The sequence below is a fragment of the Leucopleurus acutus genome, assembly GCF_964270905.1.
Source record: "Leucopleurus acutus genome assembly, chromosome: 15".
NCBI lineage: Eukaryota > Metazoa > Chordata > Mammalia > Artiodactyla > Delphinidae > Leucopleurus > Leucopleurus acutus.
The window spans coordinates 52,426,303-52,450,153 of NC_139157.1; the positions used below are offsets into that span (position 1 = coordinate 52,426,303).

Genomic DNA, 23,851 nt, shown 5'->3' on the forward strand with positions numbered 1-23,851 from the left:
TGAGTATGATGTTAGCCTGTAAGTTTCTCTTATATGCCCTTTATAAGATTGAGTTCTGTTCCCTATATTTTGTTGAGTATTTTTATCATGAAAGGGTGTTGGATTTTGTCAGGTGCTTTTTCTGTGTCTATTCAGGTTCTTATGTGGGTTTTTCCCCTTTAGTCTATTAATACGATGTATTGCATTGCTTGATTTTCTTTGTTGACCCAACCTCATATTCCTGGGATAGATACCAGTCAGTCAGATTATATAACATATGTAGCTGGGTTTGGTTTGCTGGTTTCTTTCTTTTCTTTTTTTTTTTTTTAATTTATTTACTTTTTAAAATTTTTGGCTGCTTTGGGTCTTTGTTGCTGCATGTGGGCTTTCTCTAGTTGCAGCGAGCAGGGGCTACTCTTCATTGCTGTGTGCAGGCTTCTCTTGTTGCGGAGCACGGGCTCTAAGCGCATGGGCTTCCGTAGTTGCAGCACGCGAGCTCAGTGGTTGTGGCTCACAGGCTCTAGGCGCTCAGCTCAGTAGTTGTGGTGCATGGGCTTAGTTGCTCCGTGGCATGTGGGATCTTCCTGGACCAGGGCTCGAACCCGTGTCCCTTGCATTGGCGGGTGGATTCTTAACTACTGTGCCACCAGGGAAGTCCAAGTTCGCTGGTTTCTTGTTGAGGATTTTGTGTCTATATTCATAACGATTGTTGGTCTCTAGTATTCTTATCTTGTATGTCTTCATCTGGTTTTGATATCCGGGTAATACTGGCCTCATAGAATGAGTTGGGTAGTGTTCCCTCTTCTAGTTTTTGGAAGAGTTTGTGAAGGATTCGTGTTAAATCTTGAAATAATTGGTAGAATTCACCTGGGAAGCCATCTGGTTCTGGGTGTTTATTTGTGGGAAGTTTTAAAAATTAATAATTCAGTCTCTCAACAGTTTTTGCCAGTGTTCTCATTGCTTTTATGGAAGATAGGATATTTGAAGTCCTTACTCCATCATTACTGATGACATCACCACTTCTAATAATTCTTAACCTCCAAATTTAGATAGGTGGATTTTGTAGAAATTTGGGAAAGAGAATAAAGACTGAGGAGTTTTCTAAGGTTTTTTTTTTAATCTGTTCTTTCTAATTATTTCTAAATACAAAAATTTTAACTTAACGTATTGCTTAAGAACATGAATATTGCTATAAATGATAGATGATTATTACTTTTTCTAAAAGTTGTCTATCCTTGATTATTTTGGAATTTTTTTTCTACATAGGTTCTCCAGTAAAGAACTTTGAAAAATTTGTAGGAATTGAATCTGTAACTTTCATTAATATACCAAGTGGTTAAGATGGAGAAGTTTCATTTAGGGAAGTATATCCCAGTTAGCTGTGATGTGGGGCATTCACTTCACATCTCTGGACCTCAATTTTATCATTCGTAGAATAGGGATAATAATATTTCATAGGGTTGTTAATGAAAATTAAATGTAATACTTTTTGATATTATGCCTGGCACATAGGAAATAATTTACAAATTATTTGCTGTAATTATTATTAGATTTTATTGCTGTGAATTATCTTATCAGTGATGATAGGGATTGCCATACCCCCTATGACTACTATAACATATGTGACAAATAGTTCACTCCATTTATCAATATATTTCTGGTCTTAGTGTAGTCTTCTCTGTGAGGCTCTGTCTGGTCCCCCAAATCTATTACTCATTACTGCCAAGTACTCACATAACCTACTCTTTCTGTTTCAGTTCCCTATTTCTTTACCACTTTCTTTCAATTTTCTAGACAAAATACCTTGGAATCTCTTTTGATTAGTTTCTTAGAATTGTACAGTACCAGAACCATTTGCATTTATCACTTTCTTGCCATTTGCACTAATTTCCGTTACTGTTAATTTGATTTTCATGAAACAAAGCTAGACTCCTACCAAATAACATCATGTATTGTTCCCCAAAACATGCTTGATATTTTTATTTTCTTACTCTGTTCACTCCTGCTGGGAATAGCCCCTATTCCCAGAATGCTTCTTAACGCAGCTCAAATGTCACTTCCCCCAAGAAGTCTTTCTTGATTTCTCTGTATGTGCCCCAACTCTTCATACCATGTATAAATTATTTCTTCTTTCTCTGAATTTTGTTTTAAAACATTCCCTTCTGCCTCTTATTATGGCAAATGTAATTATACATTAAGAGGAATCCTTAGGAATCATCTAATTCAGCCCCCTAATTTTAGAAAGCTTGCACAAAACTCTTGCCCAGATGTTCAACTGGATACTTAATGGCAGAGACAAGAAGAGTAGAACTTGAGTCTTGGATTTCCAGCCTGGTTCTTTTTCTACATGCAACATTGTAATATAGACATTTCTTAAGCTATTTTGCAGTATTTCACCATGGATCTGTTGAAGTCTATGTGATTTCTCTGTAAGATGTAACCTGTGAATTACTGGAGGTCAAGGAATTGTTTCATTTCTCTCTGTATCTTATAGAGGTTTCTTAGAGACTGTTTCCTGCTAGAATGAATGAATGAATAATACTTTGCTTTAGAATTAATTAATATTCTTAATGTAAGATTCTAATGATATTCCCTTAGACACCTTTTAAAAGAAATTGGTAAATTGAGGCCTGTAGGGGGCAGCCGAACACAGCAGATTTTGATTGCCCTTGCTAAATAAGCTAGCTACTACTGTCTGGGATTGTTTTAGTCTTAAATTGCTTCCTATGTGGATTTTTGAAAAATGAGAGCAACTACTAATTATAAGCTTATTTGGCGGGTATATTTTTTTAAAATTGTCTTGTATAAGAATGGGAACTTTTTGATGCAGATGATTTGCTGTTTTGTTTTTAAGGCATTGGATATATATTAGAGCTTCTTAAAAATTTGCTTCGTTTATTAATTCCAAAATAACACAGATAATGTAATGGCAAATGTTGTCCTTAATTTATTGTTAAAGAAGTTAAAATATGCAAATTAATAGTATTATCCCAAAGTACTAAAGTTATTATTAAATGAAGTCAACATTTTCTTATTACTAATTTGTTACACTAAGCTAAGTCATTGTTTCATTTAATATTTTCAAGAATAAAAAACATTGCTGGTAATTAAAGTAAGCTATAGAGAAACACCAATAATAGCTAACATTTATTGAGTACTTTGTGTGCCAGGTACTATTTGAAATGCTACTTTACATGTATTAGTTCATTTACTTCTCACTAGAGTCCTCTGGGACATATGCTGGTACTGTCCCTGTTGTATGGATGAAGTAATTGGTTGGTTATTGAAAATTGCCTAGGGTCACTCAGGAAGTGGAAGAGCTGGGGTTTGAACCCAGGAAGTCTGGCTCCAGAGCTCTCACTCTTAATCACTATTCCTTTGATACATTGTTGAGTTCATTGCTTTTATTTTCTTACTCCTTTCTATCACAACTTTCCATTTGAGACTGTTTTCCAGTTTTTACACACATCAGGCTACTTATTACTCCACCCTTTCTGTTGCTTCCTGCCTTCAGTCCTTTTTTACTTCTTCTTCTTCTTCTAATAGAGAAAATGCATGGACAGAAAGTAAAAACATGACATCCTCCCTTTAGTGTGAAGAGATTGAAACAGATAGCTAAAACTGTGCGGTTTTCTTTCTCTTTTATTTACAGAATGTTCTTTTTCCAGTTACCAATTAAGCGATTTTTAGTGATCACATTAAAGCATAAACTCTCAAATTTAGGAATAGAATGAACTTCACTCCCCTGCTTAAGCATGTAGCACTATGGGGTAATTTTAAGAACTGAAAGATTAAATACCTCATTTTAAAAAGATAGACAGGGCTTCCCTGGTGGCACAGTGGTTGAGAGTCCGCCTTCCGATGCGGGGGACATGGGTTCGTGCCCCGGTCTGGGAGGATCCCACATGCCGCGGAGCGGCTGGGCCCGTGAGCCATGGCTGCTGAGCCTGTGCGTCCGGAGCCTGTGCTCCGCAACGGGAGAGGCTACAGCAGTGAGAAGCCCGCATACTGCAAAAAAAAAAAAAGATAGGCAAATTTTGATAAGATGGTCTTAATTATTTCACTAAAAATTGTATTTTAGATCCCTCCATAAAAAATTATTAGTTTAATAACATGCTTATATTTTATTATGGTATTCTAATATATGTAAAAATTAACATTACTGTCAGTTATTCTTGTGTATTTTCTTTCTCATTCTCTCCTTTTGATAATTTCAACTCTCCTTAAACACTCTGAGAATATGAGTAGATATGGTAAAAATAAGTTGAACTCCAGTCAGTTTGAAATTTGAAAAAAGCTTAGGTTAACTGTGAGATGACATAAAAAATTATAATTTGGCTAAAATGAAAATAGAGTTGTTTCATACCTAAGTATTCAATAGCGTTTATATCACAAAATAAGATCTTGGTGTATAACTCTTTTAAGAAAATATTTTCAATTCAAGTTTACTCCTTGGTTTATTATTATTATTTATTTATTAAGGCACCTCACATTACAGGTAATATTTGAGTTTCTTGGAGGAATTGTCAACCATATGCCATGGATAACCTACACCTTAGGATGGTCAGCTGCTGCTTTAATGGGTTGATTTACAGCCTTCCCATCTTTTTCTAACTGACATGGGTTTTAGTTTCCTGATTTACTGCTGGCCTAATGAGGTCTTGGCAGATGTTAAGCTCAGTCCCTGTCTAAAGAATGTTTTTTTCCTTCAGAAAGTTTTCTACTACCCATATCATCTGTGTATGTCATTATCACATTTTTCTTTCAGTCCCTTTCCATCTCAGAGAATGCCAGCATCCAGAAATGATGCCCTATAGGGTGATCATTTAATCTATTGACAATTTCATGGTGTAAGAAAATTTGCTTAATCACTTATCTATTCCAATAGTGAAAACTACCTTCCGATTTTTTTTTTCCTGTTCTTCTCATAAATGATTTTCATATAACAGGCCAGAACACACAACACCTGTCCGTTAAGAACAGAATTACTAGGCTTTGATTCTTAGTAGTGGTTCCTTCTTTTGGGTAAATATGAGAATTGCTTTTGGTCTAATTACTCATACTTTTAAAATAACTACTTACTAATAATTTCAAGTAGGTAATGTATGTGTGATTATTTAGGAATATTAGAAGGAAAAACCAATATAAAAATACACAGGCTAATATCTTATTCTTTATTTCTGGCCTGAACCTAGAAAATTTTGTTTGGCATTTTATATCCTGGTATATTACTCTTTGATGAAGTTTGTGTCTTAGTTGTTGGGTCATACCCATTTTTTTGTTTTTTTTTTTTAATTTTGTTTTTAATTTTCAAGGTTTTGGGGGGGTTTATATATTTTTGCTTCGTGATCCATGCAGGTTGTTTATAATAATAAGACAAGTATTAAGGAGATCATGTAAATACAGAGATATATGTGTAGATATATTGATGCATGTATCAATTGTATTGCTATTACATATAGATGCAGATCTTGATATATATATATTTGAAATTTCTAAATTGTTGGCTAGGCAAGTTGCTCCTTTTGCAGATCGATTGTGATACATTAAAATGTTAATTCTCAGTTAAGAAATATAATCTAAACTATACTAAACAGTCAATTGCGTTATCTTTTGATGCCTTGGGAGCATTTTATAGAATATATCTTGTCTCAAACAGGATGTGTCTCTCAAAGGTCTGTTTCAAACAACCCTGTAAATGTAAAGGAATGTCAGTGCTGGTTCAAAGAGCCGCTGTTTGAGTGTGTTGCTTAGAGTGGGTAGTGGATAGGGAGGGCTCTCTAAAATGGAATGATGAGTCTTGATCACAATTAAGTTCAACAGGATTGGATCTACATTTGGCAGTCACATATGAGGAGACCATATGTCTACCTTGGGCGTGATCTTTTCATGAAAGTCACCTATCTGTTATGTTGTGACACAGTTATGTACACGACTTAAATTAATTAAAATCGTATGAACTGTAAAATTCATACAATTTTGAAATTGTATGAATTGTAAAATTCATACAACTTTTGAAATTGTATGAATTGTAAAATTCATACAATTGTGATATTGTATGAATTAGTAAGCTGAGGATTTCAAATGATTATTGAATTCACTGATGAGTGATTTGTGTATTAGATGTGTGGCTGAGTTAATGTGCACAAAACTTTGAGAAGTCAAACTAATATGTTACTTATTATTAAACTTCATTAACCATATTTTACACCATATTAAATCTGTCTTCAAAACATTCATGTAAATGGATATTACATTTCAAATGTAGAAAATTAACAAACTAAGAAATAACATGTCCTCAAAACTAAACACTCAAAATGTTAAGAATACATACTGCCTTGGATTTCTGTTTGTCTAGGTATTTCAAAGCATAGATAAGAGAAACGTTGGTTATTTCATGTATATGAGAAGAAAGAATTTCTCCTGTTAGTTTAAAATTTGAAAGAAATAATGTATTTCAGTAGGCACTTCTGTCCTTTTAGTCTTTCCTTCCTTTCTTTTCTTTTCCTCCTCCATTTCTCTTTTTCTTCATCTTTCTGTCCCACCTTTTTCTTTTACAAAACCCCTCCTTTTCTCTGCCTCACTAATCTGAGAAGTTTTTACTATGTAATAAGCATTTCCTTTTTTTTTTTCTTTGCGGAACGCAGGCCTCTCACTGTTGTGGCCTCTCCCGCTGTGGAGCACAGGCTCCGGACGCGCAGGCTCAGCGGCCATGGCTCACGCGCCCAGCTGCTCCGCGGCATGTGGGATCTTCCCGGACTGGGTTACGAACCAGTGTCCCCTGCATTGGCAGGCAGACTCCCAACCACTGTGCCACCAGGGAAGCCCAGCATTTCCTATTTTAATTAAAGTTTTGAAGTTTACTTTTAAAAGCAGAGCTTTACTAAAGGAAAAATACCTCTATTAGCTTACATTTAAAATCTTTTTCATCATGATGAGGGTAATTATCTGTTACTTCTAAGAAGTAAGCCACAGCTAATTTCTGACTGCATACATGTTTAAAGTAACTTAGCCTTGGGACAGTTCTGACGTCTGCTTGTGTAATGCAGCATTCGTACTCTTCACTAGGTGTTCATTTTAGCTACAGATGCTTCATATAAAACGGGGTAGAGTAGCTTTCAAAAGGATCTACACATCAAAGTATAACTAGAACTCTGGTTTTTACGTTGCTTAAGGATTTCTACTCCATTACGTTGCTAATGGAGTAGAAATAACAAATTTGCTCTTCCCTCTAACACATTATTGTTTTAAAAACTTTTTTACTTCCATGCCTTCCTGAGTCATACCACATATAATTGAATAGATTTATTACTTCGGAATGTTTTAACAATGTCCACATTAAATAATATAGTAATTTATGTTCTGTGTAAAGAAGGCTTTCTTTAATTGTAATTAATTCTGGGGAATAATGATCTGCTTTTGGAACAACAAATAAAATTCCTTAAATAAAGAACTATATTTTAAGTTGAAATACACACTCTTTCACCCATTTTGTAGTTCAGCTGATAACTCTTCATAAGTGTCATGATAATAGCTTTTAGCCACAGTTTATTCTCTTCTGCCTCACCACAGTCTTCCATTTCTCAGCTGGATAAACTGTCACTTAAGTTACACAAGAATTAATCTTTGCTCTCTATGGTCCTCTTAGACCCTTATTTAAAAAATCACCGCTTCAGTGCACTAAATAGCAAAATGTTTGTGCTATTTTAAAACTCCCATTGTGGAGAGAAACCTGCAATTCTGACTTGCTGAATTGGTGGTATTGGAAAATTATCTTGAACTAAAATTCTGATGGGATATATTAGCCTACTTTGGATTCTACAGACAGTCCTTTCTTCATATATTGTGTTCCAAAAATTTGGATCTGTAAAGGAGATAGGACTTGTATTATAAGTAAAAAAAATTCCTAGGATAGGCTACATAATTAGTAATGAAATTGAACTATGATATTGGTACTGTAAAGCCTAACCTGCACTTAGAATATCATTCCTTTACCATTCTAGATTCTAAGTCGAGAATCTGTGAGAGGAAGAGCCCCTCTTACTGCAGAGTCCCTCCTCTCCATTCGGGTCTCAGAAGCGTGGGATGGAATCAGAGGTTCCAAGCTAGCAGGAAGGAAGTAGGTAGATGAGGAGTTCCCCTCCTGCCCTGACTGGTGGAGTGGGTTCTGGGAAATCTCAGAAATAATAGACGTAATGAATCTACAAGCTGGGCAACAGTTGATCAATAAGGACATTTTTTATGATCCAGACACCCTATTTGGTAAGATAGATTAATTCTGTTTTATATAACCCTTTATTATTAAATTCTGAACTCATTTTAGTAAGTCCCCCCCACCCCACCCCCACCGCACACGCATGCTTTAAACTAGGTTTTATAATTTCAAAACTTTCGGGCTTCATTTTAAGCATCAGAACATGATTTTAAATGAGTTAAACAAATTAAGGCAGAGTTATTTAAATTCCCACAGGCAACTTTAAAATTGGCACGATGCTATACAACTTTTTAAAGAAAAATTTATAATTTTTCTGAATTCATGAGGACAGGGATATTTCCCTGATCCTTATTGTTTGGAAACTCTTGACTTTAAAATTTTTTAATTTGTGGGGGTGGTATAATTATTGTTTTTTAAGAACTCATGAAACAAACATGGTTTGATGAATAGTTGTAAATCAAACTATGATGAATCTGAATTATCACCCCAGAAGGACTCCCCCCACTGCCCACCCATTTGAAGACTTTTTACATTATATTTTCTTTTTAATAATAGCTTTATTAAAGTATAACTTTGATATCATAAAGTTCACCCTTTTTTTTCTTTTGGCTGTGCCGCATGGCATGCGGAATCTTAGTTCCCCGACCAGTGATCAAACCCAGGCCCCCTGCAGCAGAAGTGCAGTCTTAACCACTGGGCTGCCAGTGAAGTCCTAAAGTTCACCCTTTTAAAGTGTACTATTCATTGATTTTTTCAAAGAATATTCACAAAATTGGTGCAACCATCACTGTTATGTAATTTCAGAACACTTTTATCACCCCCAAAAGACCCTACACCTGATTAGCAGTCACTCATTCTTCCTTCCTTCCTTCCTTTCAGCCCATGACAGATTCTCCCTCACCTCCAGTTCATGGCAACCACTAATCTACTTTCTCTCTCTGTCTCTCTATGGATTTGCCTATTCTGAACGTTTTGTGTAAATGTAATCTTAAAGTATATGGCCTTTTGTGTCTGGCTTCTTTCACTTTCATTATATTTCCATGGTTCATCAATGATGTAGCATGTTTTAGTACATTCCTTTTTATGGCCAAATAATATTCTACTGTTTGGAGATATCACATCTTGTTTATCTGTTCACCGATTGATGGTTATTTGGATTGTTTCTGCATTTTGGCTGTTATGGATAAACGTTGCTGTAGACAATAATGTACTAGTTTTTGTGTGGACATATACTTTCAGTTCTCTTGGGTAGATACTTAAGAGTGGAATTGCTGGGTTATGCGATAATTCTATGTTTAATCTTTTGAGGAACTGCCAGACTGTTTTCCAAAGCATGTGCACCATTTTACGTTTCGCTAGCCGAGTACGAGCGTTCCAGTTTGTCTACATCCTTGTCAGCACTTGTTATTTTCTATCATTTTAATTATAGCCATCTTAGTGGGTATGAAGGGGTATATCGTTTTGGTGTCAGTTTTCACTTCCCTAACTACTAATGATGTTAAACATCTTTTCATACGTTTAGTGGTCATTTGTATGTTATCTTAGGAGAAATATCTTCAAAACCTTTGTTCTTTTTTAGTTGGGTTGTCTTTTTATTACTGAATTATAAGAGCTCTTTATATCTTCTAGACACTAATTCCTTATCAGATATATGATTTGCATATATTTTCTCCCATACCGTAGATTTTATTTTCATTTTCTTAATAGTGTCCTTTGAAATACAGAGATTTTTAATTTTGATTAAATTCAGCTTATTTTTTCTTTGGTTGCTTGTGCTTTCAGCTTGTCCTGCCAAATCCGAGGCCATAAAGATTTCCTTCTATGTTTTCTTTCAAGAGTTTTATAGTTTTACTACATTGTTTTTCTTCATATGTTTTTTAGAGTAGTCAAGGGCTATGTTTTTTTAATTTCTTAATCAGCAGATTACTTTCAACAGTGAGATCTGTAAAATATTTATCACTAGTTTTTATTTGCTACTTGTAAAAAATTCACAAGGATTTATGAAATCTGCTTTTGATGATACTTCAGTAGGATAATTTTTTTAAGTTATTTGTATCAGAAACAAAAATATCAACATTCCCATAGTATAAACTTTATTTAGCATTCACTGTAAAACCTACAGACCTTGCTCAGAGGACTGAGGATCTTGTAGAGCTTCATAGCTCCTGGCCCAAGTTTAGAAACACTTTTCTAGTGGATAAGACACTTGACTGGACATCAAGAGAACAGAATTTTAATTCTGAGGTCAACACAACCTCTTTTACCCAGATGTTTCTTCTTGCTACCTGGTTTCTATATTTGTACAAATTAAAAGTGCTGCATAGTTATTTTATGTAATTATACCATAAAGATAGAAATAATATGTATATAAAAGTATCCTTTGATTCTTTAGTCAAAAACAGTTTATTAATTACATTACTCTTGTAGTAGCCTACCTTTTAGTATGGCTTTTAGGTAAAATTAGAAAAGATATTTTAAAGCTCTTATAGATAATGAAATTTAAACTATGATTCCCCAGGTATGGTTTTGAAATCTTTCCAGAGAAACCTTAGAAGAATTAAGATAATTATTACTAAACACATCAATCCTAGCACTTTTATAGGAAGCTTTTCAGTTGGCCACTCTACTAATAATTTCAAATAAAACATTTTAAAGCCATATAACTTGTTTTATAAATTAGCTCATAAACAGCATCAAATTGATCTCAATCTTGAGTAAGAGGGATGTGGTACTTCCCTGTAACACATTTTATTCAGTGAAAGGATATGAGGAAGACACAAACTGTTGCCTGTATTTGAAGAAAATTTGCCTTAATTATTTATGCGGCAAAATATATTTTGTATTGTCTAGGCAGAAATATAATAAATATAACAATTTAAATAAGACAAAACATAAGCTTCAAACCAGATGTGTGGATATAATTCTGATGGGTGCTTTCATTTAAACATAGTCTCAATTAAGACACTGCTGCTTTGAGGATTAAGTGTCCCTGACTATAATAATGACAGCTTTTCAAATGTTAATTATTATTTTTCAGAGTTGTTGGGAATATTAAAAATGGACTTCAGACTCTGGTAGCGTAACTACAGAAAGTGCTTATTTTCAAGTCTCCTATTTCCCTACATAAAGGATAAAAGTAGTCTGATTAAGTGGCACAGACTCCCCCCTCCCGCTGTCCTCCCTGTCCCCCTACTTCCCACCACCAAAAGGACTGTTTACTGTAAAGGTCTAAAAGCATTCATTTGAAAATGGCCTGTTCTTTTTACTTAATGAGGTATTGTAATTGTGTATATTCTTAAGCTAATTTTAACATGAGGCTTCTTTTGAAAAGCATGTGATGCAAAATTTGACATGCATGAATATATCTAAGGCCAGATATGCATGTGACAGTTTGAAGCACATATCATGTGTCATTGTTGGTAAAGTCTGTCAGCATATCCTCTATAAACCCCTATTTTCTTTTTCTTTGTGCCACATATTCTAATGAACAAGACTTCAAAGGGAACAACTCATGGTTGGATACTAATTATTTTTTATTCTCTCTGTTTTTGGTTCTGTAAAGACTAGATAGTGTTACCTTTCTTTGGTCCACATTTAACCGTGGTTTTAAAGGGAGAAATGAAAGGAATTAATCATTGTTAAAACACCTGTTGCACTAGGTGTTTTGTGTATCTCATCTTACTTAATTGTTACAACAGTCATTCAAAAATATATATTATTTCCATTTTTCAGATTTAGAAACAGACTCCCAAAGACTGATGTAATTTGCCTTACGTACCCAGTCAGTTGTGTTGTGAGTTGGGATTCCAACCAAGCCCTTGCTAATTCAGTGCATTTGACATTCCACGCTTTATGTGCTAAATTTGTAGCCATTTTGCTCCCCTTATCCGCTAATTTCTCACAGGTACTGTTGTATTCCATCTGCCTCTGAATATTTTAGTGGGGAGGGGCATATGAAAGGGAAGGATTGGTGCTGTCCTCTGCCTGAAATAGTCTTGTCTCTTTCTCTGTTTTAAAAAAAAATTCTCCATTTCAAGTTGGAAACTGGAAGACCTATATTCTCTCCTTTGTTTTCATCTTCTTTGGAAACTCCCTACAATTTTATTTAATACATTACATTCTACCACACTTAGCATATTTTACTTTGAACCTACTGGTATATCTTGCACACTTATAAAATGAAATTAGGTAACCAGTTTTTTGTTTGATGTTTGTTTGTTTGTTTTTTACTTTTGCTTTTGCTCTAGCTGCCAAAAAGTCCAGAGTTAAAAAGTTTATGCTTGGGCTTTAAACTTTTCTCATAGCACTTTGTACGTATTTCTGTTATCACTTAACACTGTTACAGTTATTTGTTTATGTGTGCATTGTTCATCTTTGTATTTACTAGCACAAGTGATACCTTCATAAGTGCTCAACAAATGTTTAATGAATGAAGATTTCTAATGTATTTACCCCTGCCCTCTGGTTGTTAGAGATCCTGGACATGGGTACTACTACTGGGATAATTCTTTTTGTTTGTTTGTTTTGTTGTGTTGTGTTGTGTTGTGGCTGGACTCTTGACTGTCTGGGTCTGGGCTGTTTGGGGGCGGGTGGGGAGACAGCCATGAGGACTGTGCCTAGTTGCCAAGACCACAGGGCTTCACTGGACTAGGCAAGAATTTACCCAAACATGGGAAATCAGCCTCTCTCTCTAAAAATAGGAAGTAGGAAGTGCATCTAAGAAGCCAGAGATGAGAGCTGCCAATGGGGTGAAGTGGAATCATAGTTAGGAAAAGAAGATGTGATCAGAAACTGGGAGATTTGGGAACAGGCTAGGAAGCAGAATTTGAAAGGATGTGGAGGGAATGTTTCTGGATGGAGGCTGTGAGCACTCTTAGTGGGTGGGACTAATTTTTGAGTTACTGGATTAAAGGAGAGCTACTCAGGGCTGGTCAGAGAACTTTGTGAGGGGAGTAACCCTGCTCATTTTCTGCTGAATACCTTTAACAACTGCCTGATACAGAAAAGAGGTGAATTAAAGTAAGAATAAACAAATGAATTAAGGAAACAAATCTATTTTCAGATCACACAATCTATCCACATCCCTTATATCCACTCTCTCCATTTTCTTTGCCACCACACAAATTCTTATCCTCATTATTTCTCAAGCTAACCAAAGAGACTCCCCAATTCTCCAATCTCTTCCAATTTTAATTTATGTTATAGACTGTAGCAGGATTAGTCCTTTTTTTCCCCTCATTCAATTTCTGTAAACTAAAAACAAAAACAGTTCACCCAATTCTCCCACCCCCATACTCCCCGCCTCTGGCAACCACTGATCTGTTCTCTGGATCAGTGAGCTTGGTTTGTTGGGGTTTTTTGTTTTTTGTTTTTTGTTTTTGCGGTACGCGGGCCTCTCACAGTTGTGGCCTCTCCCGTTGCGGAGCACAGGCTCTGGACGCGCAGGCTCACTGGCCATGGCTCACGGGCCTAGCCTCTCTGCGGCATGTGGGATCTTCCCGGACCGGGGCACGAACCTGTGTCCCCTGCATCGGCAGGCGGACTCTCAACCACTGCGCCACCTGGGAAGCCCCTGGTTTGTTGTTTTTATTTTTTGGATTCTGCATATAAGAGATGGGATCATTCTATCCAAGACAAAGATGTGTTAATAGTTTTTATTGTTATTATATGCATGCTTTTGCTATAAGCAATCTCAAATCCTTTTTTTAAAAAAACATTGACAGGAAATAAATGTAATATTCTTTGTTGCAGTTTATTTGTCTTTATATCCTTGTAATGCTTGTCACATTACAAGGATTAATGGAATAGCAGTGGCCACATGATTCTCAAAAGTAAAGTGTATATTGTGGTTTTTTTCTACGGATATAAGGAAAGTTTTATTGGTGTTCATCATGTCACCATTTTGGCAATAATGAAGGCTTCACTACTTATTATGTAAAGCTTTTAAAATATAGTAAATTTAGTTATTTTAAAGTTGTGTCAAGTGAAAATGCACTAATTTTGATGGCCCTAGTTGGTGGAGTTTTTAATATTGGAAGTAACTTTACAGTTATATGTGTTTTATTGGACTTATAAAATCTAGTGTTTCCAATGCCTTTCAGTTCAATTTATGCTAGTTACAAATATAGTAGGTTTGCATAAAAATCAGAGCAATTTTTTTCACTTCTTGATATTTTTATAATTTATTCCTTTTCCATATTTAATTCTTCTAAAACACATATCACTATCTATATAGTCAATGAAATAAATCTAATTAACATTCTCTATTAATAAGTAGGCATTGCTAATTCGTTATAGTTCAGTATAGCTGATTTTTTAAAAAAAAATCTAAAAACCTAACAAGTGAACGCCTTTTTTTTTTTGGGTACGCGGGCCTCTCACTGCTGTGGCCTCTCCCGTTGCGGAGCACAGGCTCCGGACATGCAGGCTCAGCAGCCATGGCTAACGGGCCCAGCCGCTCCGCAGCATGTGGGATCCTCCCGGACCGGGGCACGAACCTGCGTCCCCTGCATTGGCAGGCGGACTTTCAACCACTGCACCACCAGGGAAGCCCAGAACTCCTTTGATATACTTAAGCAAGTCTTGTAAATCAAATTTTATTTACAAATATAGTAAACCAATTATCCTGACTCTTTAATAGGACTTAAAAGCAAAACATACAAAGTAGCTGATGATATCAAAACTTGTTGCTATACCTGGAGAACTACAACATATATAAAGTATCAATATAATATTTATTTCTTCAGCCCAACCAAGGGCTTAGAATACCAGTCTAAGGCTCACTGGACCAAATATTATGGATTCAGTTTACAGCGAGTCACATCAGAGATCCTGAACCTGGGTACTACTACTGGGATGATTCTATCCAAGCAGTTCTAACAAACGGAGTCCCTTGTCATCATGAGGTACTGCCTGATGTATCAGTAGGAGACCCACCTACCCCCAGCCTTTTAATTAAGGCGTTTATAAGTTTCACAAACAAGTGAATCATCATGCATCTACTGGGCATCTTTTAGGTTGTATCCTTTCTGAATTTTTATGTTTTTCTCTTTCATAACTTTTAATCTCTTTGTTTCAGTGAATAGAATCTCCTTTTCCTATTGGATATGATTCTTTCCTCTTTAAGGTCACTAACTCCATGGTCCGTGAACCAAATGTGTCCAGCTGTAATTTGTCATTTTCAACAAACTAACATTTCTAACTCATTACATTGATACAATATATATTACCAAAACAACAGAATCAGCCCTAATGCTATGTAGTAACAGTGTGATGACAAGATTAGTATATCTTCTTATCATCCATATTTCATATTACAACTCAATATAAAATACATGTTAGTGTTTAATAAATTTCCTTTGGCTGTCAAGTCATGCTTAATAAGAACAGTAACAGCACTTATTGAGCAATTACTGTTCACTAGGCATTCTTCTAAATGCTTTTCATAAATTAACATGTATAATCTTCACATGAAGTTGTAACAGATGATACAGAAACATCTCCATACTCTTCACCCAGTTACCCCGACTGGTGACGTCTTCTGTAACTACAGTAAAATAGCATAGCCAGGAAAAGTGATGTTGATACAATCCACAAACTTTATTCATATTTCATTAGTTTTGTTCCAACACAAAGGCTACCCTTTTATAGCTCAGCCTCCAACCTCACTTTCTCCTTTCCCTGACCTCTGACAACTACTAATTTGTTCCCCATTTCTAAAATTTTATCATTTTACTAATGTTATGTAAGTATAATCATATAGTACATAAGCTTGAGATTGGATTTTTTTCACGTAGTGTAATTCCCTTGCATTCCATACAATTTGTTGCATGTATTAATAGGTTTTTACATTATTATTACTGAGTAGTATTCTGTGGTATAGATATACCACAGTTTAACCATTCACCTGTTGAAAGACATTGGGATTGTTTTTACTATGAACAATTGTGTACAATTTTTTTGAGAACATATGTTTGTGCTTCTCTGGAAGTACTCAAGAGTACAATTGCTGGGTCATATGGTAAATGTATGTTTAGTTTTGTAAGAAACTACCTTACCCTTTTCCATAAGAGCTGAACCATTTTACATTTGTACTAGCAATAGTACGAGAGATCTCGTTTCTCCACATGCTCACCAGCATTTGGTATTATTACCATTTTTTATTTTAGACATGCTGGTAGGAGTTTAGGGATGTTGTATTGTGGTTTTAATTTGCATTTCCTTAGTGGCTAATGACATGTCAAACATCTTTTTATTATTAATTAATTAATTTTATTTATTTATTTTTGGCTGAGTTGGGTCTTCATTGCTGCGCGTGGGCTTTCTCTAGTTGCGGCAAGCGGGGGCTACTCTTTGTTGTGGGGCGCAGGCTTTTCATTGTGGTGGCTTCTCTTGTGGCGGAGCACAGACTCTAGGCATGCAGGCTTCAGTAGTTGTGGCATGCGGGCTCAGTAGTTGTGGATCACAGGCTCTAGAGCGCAGACTTAGTAGTTGTGGCGCACGGGCTTAGTTGCTCTGCGGCATGTGGGATCTTCCCGGACCAGGGCTCGAACCTACATCCCCTGCATTGGCAGGCGTATTCTTAACCACTGCGCCACCAGGGAAGCCCTCAAACATCTTTTCACGTGCTTATTTGCCATATGTATATCCTGTTTGGTGAAATGTCTGTTGGTGTCTTTTGCTTATTTTCTAATTGAATTCTTTGTGTTTTTTACTGTTGGATTCTCAGAGTTCTTTATATATTCTGGATACAAGACCTTTGTTGGATATGTAATCTTGCAGATATTTTCTTTCAGTCTTGTCTTTTCATCTTCTTCACAGAATCTTTTCTAGAGTAAAAGTTTATTTTGATAAGGGTCCAGTTTATCAATATTTCCTTTTATGGATCTTGCTTTTTGGTGTTAAGCTCTAGACTAGCTCTGAATCAAGTCCTAAAGTGACTTTGCTTTTTTTACCCTGCCATATAAAAACATTACAACATAAGCTGCATTTCATGATTCTGGACCTTTTAGCATCTAGATAAGTGAACTTAGAGAAAGTAGATTAAAACTAAAAAGAAATAAAATTTGAGTCTGCTAAATTGGGACAGTATTAAGTTAAAATATTCATTACAGTGCTCTAAAACTGTTGATCATGGTGGTGGTAATGTTGCGGTGGTAGTGTGTGTTTTAGTGTGTATTTAGGTGGTTGTGTGTACCATGATTGTACTGTGTATATATTTTATCTCAGAAACTCTGCAGTGTAGATATTACCTCCATTTATACTCATGCATATGTGTGCAAACTTGATTCAGTAAAAGCTTACAAATTTAACTTAAAATTTTTACAAATTTAGTTCCTCTGCTTCTGTTCAGTATATCTTCAAGGTAAATCAACAGCATAACTTTTTCATACAGGAAAAAGTTATTGGTACGGTGATGAGGTTGCCTAAGTAAAGAAGGGATGGGGCACAGCCAGCCAGTAGCATCCTAATTTTATATACCTTTGATGTGTTTAAGAAATGACTAACAGGGGCTTCCCTGGTGGCGCAGTGGTTGAGAGTCCGCCTGCCGATGCAGGGGACACGGGTTCGTGCCCCGGTCCGGGAGGATCCCACATGCCGCGGAGCGGCTGGGCCCGTGAGCCATGGCCGCTGAGCCTGCGCGTCTGGAGCCTGTGCTCCGCGGCGGGAGAGGCCACAACAGTGAGAGGCCCGCGTGACGCAAAAAAAAAAAAAGAAATGACTAACATATTTAATTTAAAAACTAGCAAGGGCAGTTTCAAATATGACTTTACCAAGTCATATTATTTCTCATGAGAAAGTAATTCTGTTTCTTGAAAGTCCCTGAAATAGTTTGCATATTTACAAATATATGGCTAGATTAAGTGTTGTGGTGTAGTTTTATTACAGTGGCTTTCTTATCTATCAGGCTAAGGTTCAGATTACCATGGATATTGTTAGCATTATCTGGTTTTATGTATACTAAATCAAAGTTTAAAGAATTCATGTTTGTGGAGTTTTTGTATTTTTAAAATTCTTGCTATATTCAAAAGGAAAATAGCTTTTAAATACTTCCTAGTATAATTTAGTCTTCTCTGCTTAACTCCAACTTAGGTTTAATGAGATCTGTTAAGAAATTTGCATGAATTTACCCTTCATTCCCATTGTCCTTTAGAACCTCTGTACAGTAGTTGAATTCCTGATCTGTCTGTGGAGGGCTTTTGTTTTAAGGATAAATAACTCTCAAAATTGAGTACTTTTCATAATCTTTGGTGTAACTTAGACACTTAATGGCTCTTTTCTAACATACTAACTTTTTAAGAATGAGAATATGTTTTTTTAATATGATTTTTTAAAATTAATTTATTATTTATTTTTGGCTGTGTTCGGTCTTCGCTGCTACACGCAGACTTTCTCTCATTGTGGCGAGCGGGGGCTACCCTTCTTTGTGGTGTGCGGGCTTCTCATTGCAGTGGCTTCTCTTGTTGCAGATCACAGGCTCTAGGTGCGCGGGCTTCAGTAGTTGTGGCTCACAGGCTTAGTTGCTCCGCGGCATGTGGGATCTTCCTGGACCAGGGCTCAAACCCGTGTCCCGTGCATTGTCAGGCGGGCTCTTAACCACTGCGCAACCAGGGAAGCCCGAGAATGCAGGTTTTTAAAGGCACTTGAATAAATGTTAAACAGAAAGTGTTTATTAGATTTTTTATTGGGGTATCTTAATAAAGGTTTTTATTATTTGAAAAACAGTTTACTTTGATGAGAGTTTTCTTGGTTACCATTCTACAGAATTTACTTAGAATATGTGGGCTTTCCCCCTCCCCCCAAGCAAATAGCATTATAAAGGTTGTTGAAGTTATACCTTTATTATAACTGCTCCACTTTGGGAGAGAGTTGAAAAAAGAGAAGTACAGGGAAATTACAGGCCATTTTTTCTAGGAATGGGAATAGGGGAGAATTTCTGTTTTTTAATATGTGGCTAAGACTACTCAGCCTTTCCTGTTTAGCATATTTTTTCAAATTATTATAATATATATTATATTATTAGAGCTAAGCCACCTCATAGTTCTGTCACTAAGTAGGGGGCGAATGAATCTTGAAAAGATTTATTTGGCTTTGCTGAAAACCTTAGTATTTTCAGATCAGAGCATGGATGATACATTTTAACTTTTTTTTAATTGGGGGTACAGTCCTGCCCCTCCTTTTCTACTGACCGGGGCCTAGTTGTCATCACATAGGCTTGCATTACTCAGACAGCCTCTCACCGATCATCCTGATGTTACCTCTTCACCAAGTCATTGTACACAGAGCTGCTTTCCATTAGTCTTCAGAAAAAGCCTCTTTCATCACGTCACTTCCTTTGCTAAAAAGTCTTAAAAGCCTCTTCATTGCCTGGAAGATAGAAAGCCCTAAGTGGGTGGTGGCTATTTTAAATTATTACTGCAGTCCCCTATTCATTTCTTTTTTCTCTGAATTCTTCTAACCTTTATTATCTTCACATAGTTAATCCTTGATTGTGCATGATATCATTCTCAGTTTCACCTGTGGGAAAACTATGAGCTTCCAAAATTGAAGGATATCAATCACACTTTTAAAAAAAAATTTTATTGGTGTATAATTGATTTACAGTGTTGTGTTAGTTTCAGGTGTACAGCAAAGTGAATCTGTTACACAAATACATATATCCACTCTTTTTTAGATTCTTTTCCCATATAGGCCATTATAGAGTATTGAGTAGAGTTCCCTGTTCAATCATACTTTTAAAAAATGAAGAGTTCAGTTAGTGAAGTGAATTGCATTATATTCAGTGCATACTTATTAAAATTTTAGTTTTTTTCATACTTTCCATATATGCTCAACTGTATTATTGTAACACTGTTTTTAACATTTATTATGTATTCACTGAACACACAGTGTAAAGCCAGGAGAGGTACTCACATGCTTGCACCACATCTAGCTTTTCTTACATCGTAGTTTATGTCTGCACTTAAAATCAGATGATTTTTTTACCAAATCCGGTAAAAGTTATCTTGAAGAAGTTGAGATATATACCTCTGTGATTTAAAAACAAACAAACAAACAGGGACTTCCCTGGTGGTCCAGGGGGTAAAACTCCGCGCTCCCAATGCAGAGGGCCCAGGTTCTATACCTAGTTGGGAAACTAGATCCCACATGCATGCCACAACTAATGATACCACATGCTGCAACTAAACATGCCGCAACTACGACCCGGTGCAGCCTAAATAAATAAATTAATTAAAAAACGAACAAACAAACCAAAAACTTGTCTTTAATGGCTAGGTATTTGAAATCATTTTCTTATAAAATATTAAGGTATTACTCTGTTCCTGTAGGTTTTTATGATTTTTCATTCCAGGAAGCTTAAAACAAAAACTTAGCATCTTAAAATGAAATACCAGTTAAGAGTTGTGGTGGGTATTATTCTCCTTATCATTTACTTATTCTGTTCTTGGCAGTTCTCCTATTCCCAGAATAAACTTAAGAGGTATGGAATGTCCCAGATTTCCAAAGAAACTGGGTGCAATATCATAGAACTCAAAAACGACAGTGCTATTTATTCATAGATTGGCTGATTCCAGAGCCTCCGCAGTCTGTCATGGGGAGGCTGCATCATTGTTGTCGTGCTTCTAGAGAGGGAGTTTGAGAAAATTAAACCTAATTTTTAGAATGGGTAAGACGTTGAAACTCTTAGCAATAAATTATGACATAGTGCTAATAACAATTGTCCGAGGAAATACATCTACTATTTTGAAATTTGTTGAACCTATAGAAAAGATAAAATAATAAAACAACTAAGACCATATAATACCCTTCACCTGGATTCACCAGTACTTAACATTTTTTCACATTTGCTGTCTCTTTCTACACACATACTCTTTCTCGCTCCCCTCCCCAAACCATTGGACTGTAGGTTTCAGACATCATGGTACCTTACTCCTAAATACTGGATCATGAATTTCTTAACAATAAGGATATTGTCCTTATAAACATTATCACACCTAAGAAATTTGACATTAATTTAATAATATTATCTAATGTTCATTTCATATTTCCCCATTTATTCCAAAAATGTCTTTTATAGCTGATCTTTTTAAATTTCTTTCTCCAATCCAGTATTCAGTCAGACTTTTGTGTTTTGTATTTAGTTGTTAAATCTTGTCAGTCTCTTTAAATCTTTTTGTATTGTTTTTGTTTTTTTAATGCCTTTGACTTTTTTTTTTTGTGGTACGCGGGCCTCTCACTGCTGTGGCGTCTCCCGTTGCGGAGCACAGGCTCTGGACGCGCAGGCTCAGCGGCCATGGCTCACAGGCCCAGCCGCTCCGCGGCATGTGGGATCTTCCCGGACCGGGGCACGAACCTGTGTCCCCTGCATCGGCAGGCGGACTCTCAACCACAGCGCCACCAGGGAAGGCCCCCTTTGACTTTTTTGAAGTGTTCAGGCCAGCTGTGTTTAGAATGCTGCACATTCTGAATTTGTTTTATTGCTTCCTGTGATTAGATTTACTTGAGTTTGTGTTAAGCATTTTGGGCCATAATACCACATTTGTGATGTTATATGCTTCTGATTACACTATATCAGAAGACAGCTAATGCCAGCTTTAAATTTCTGATCTATTAGTTCATAATTCGCAGCAACAGAGACTTAATTGTTTGAAATCTTTTTTCATTTTTCGAATAGACAACAACTGAACGGCCTTTCATTCAGAAGCTTTTTCGTCCTGTGGCTACAGATGGACAATTGCATACACTAGGAGACCTCCTCAAAGAAGTCTGTCCTTCTGCAGTTGCTCCTGAAGGTAATATAATCAGCAACCTTAAAACATCTCTTTCATTTCTCTTTGTTACTGAAGTAACATAAGCATTCTATATTTATAAATAACAGTTGTTAGTTACTTCAGGAAGATATTTTCATTATCTTGTTCATCTTTTGAAATAGAAGCACTTGATATTTAACTTATTATTTTATAAATTATTGACACTAAGAGAATAAGAATTTCACTCTCTTTAGCAAACTAAAATACACTTTTAAAATTACTCTCGTATTTCTGGGGCCTTGCATCTTTCATTTGTGAATTCAGTTCTGGTAAACATTATTTTTAATCTCCCATTGTGTTTCTTCATTCTAAAGGAATAAGAGATAGTAAAAAAAAAGAAAAGGTCTTGCCTTTGGTTGATATTTTAAATTTCAAAATATTGAATAATGGATACGTATTTTATTTGAATTTTTTGCTACTCTTTAATGTTTTACTCAACATTGTTCTCTGAGGCTTTAACATTTCACAAGTCCAGTCAAGAACTTGCCCTGTTTTCTGGTCCTCATTTTGTAGCTTAGGTTAAGATTGTTTTCCTGTAAGCAGAGGAAAAATATAAAAATCACAATTCTCTTTTCTTAATTGCAACATAAGGAACACTAGGAAAATGCAGAAAACTAAGGGGGGAAATGCTATAGACCCCTAACTCATAGAGGCCACTATTGACACACACATGCAGATATATACTTGAATATTTGAGGGGGGTGTGTGTGTATAAAATTATATGTCCTGCTGCTTTTTTCACCTAACATAACATGATAGTCATTAAAAATTCTTTAAAGCTATGTTTTTAAATACCAGCACTATGGTCCTTTATAGCAATGTACCATCATTTGACCATCACCCTGTTACTGAATGACTTGTCTTATTATTGGTTACACTAAGCTGCAGGGGAAATTTCAGTGGCATATTGCTGTATTTGTTAATATATTGCCTAGACTTGGATTTATCATATAGAAAAACATTTAAAACTTGCCACTTTAAATCCTTTATGGGAAGAGGTAAGGCATTAGTAAATACAAAGGTAATACTTCAGTAGATAATGCTGTGTTTCTTATTAATATATCCTAAGTTGTGGTGATGGCAGTATTATTTACATGACTTGTAACTATATCACACAGTTCAAGAATCATATAGTATCTATGGAAATGGTTTGCCTATTAAGTAGAATTAGAAATAGTAGGATTGAGAGGAATGTTGATATTCTAGCCTAAAAGACTAAACAAAGAATATGGAACTCAAAATGTATGCTATTTGGCCTGTGAATATAACTATTTTTCTTAATTAAATGTGCTTGCCTTTCCTGGCATTCCTATGTATATCTAGCACTTTGAAAATACACAAAGGCTCAAAAGGAGGGGAGAAGAGGGGCATCTGAAATACCATCAGAACCAGTTCCAGAAGGGATCAATAGAAAAGATCATTGACCACTACTCAAAATTATGAAAATTGAGCAAGTTTCATTGGTTTAAGAGGTTACTAAATAACCTCTAAGTTATAACCTCTTATAATAACCTTACAGTTTACTAAATATAGTAAACTATATTTACTGAGTCATTTGTCACCACTGTACTATACTAGTCAAGGTTTTTGATACTGTCATACATACTCATATCTCTAATAATAGGATAATACTATCTTATAATCCTAATCTTCTTTATTGCTATATAGTTTGTTTTCATTTTCAGTAAGAGTTTTTGTTAAATAATTTTTTTGCCATTCAGTGATTTTCAGTAAATTTATAGAGTTGTGCAGCCATTGCCACAATCTAGTTTTGGAGTATTTCCGTCACCTCAGAGTTCCCACGTGCTTGTTTGTAGCTAATTTCTGCTCCTGTTGCCAATTATAG

The 23,851-nt window shown here is 35.7% G+C and overlaps 1 protein-coding gene across 4 annotated transcripts in view; it reads left to right on the forward strand.

The window, feature by feature from the left end:
- Nucleotides 1–23,851, forward strand: part of ATG5 (autophagy related 5) — a 119,801-nt gene that overhangs the window by 80,089 nt on the left and 15,861 nt on the right. For all 4 annotated transcript variants that reach the window (XM_082855642.1, XM_082855641.1, XM_082855643.1 and 1 more), the window contains exon 7: nt 21,870–21,987. In XM_082855642.1, the coding sequence (XP_082711768.1) occupies nt 21,870–21,987 (118 nt within the window). The remainder of the gene's footprint in view (nt 1–21,869; nt 21,988–23,851) is intronic.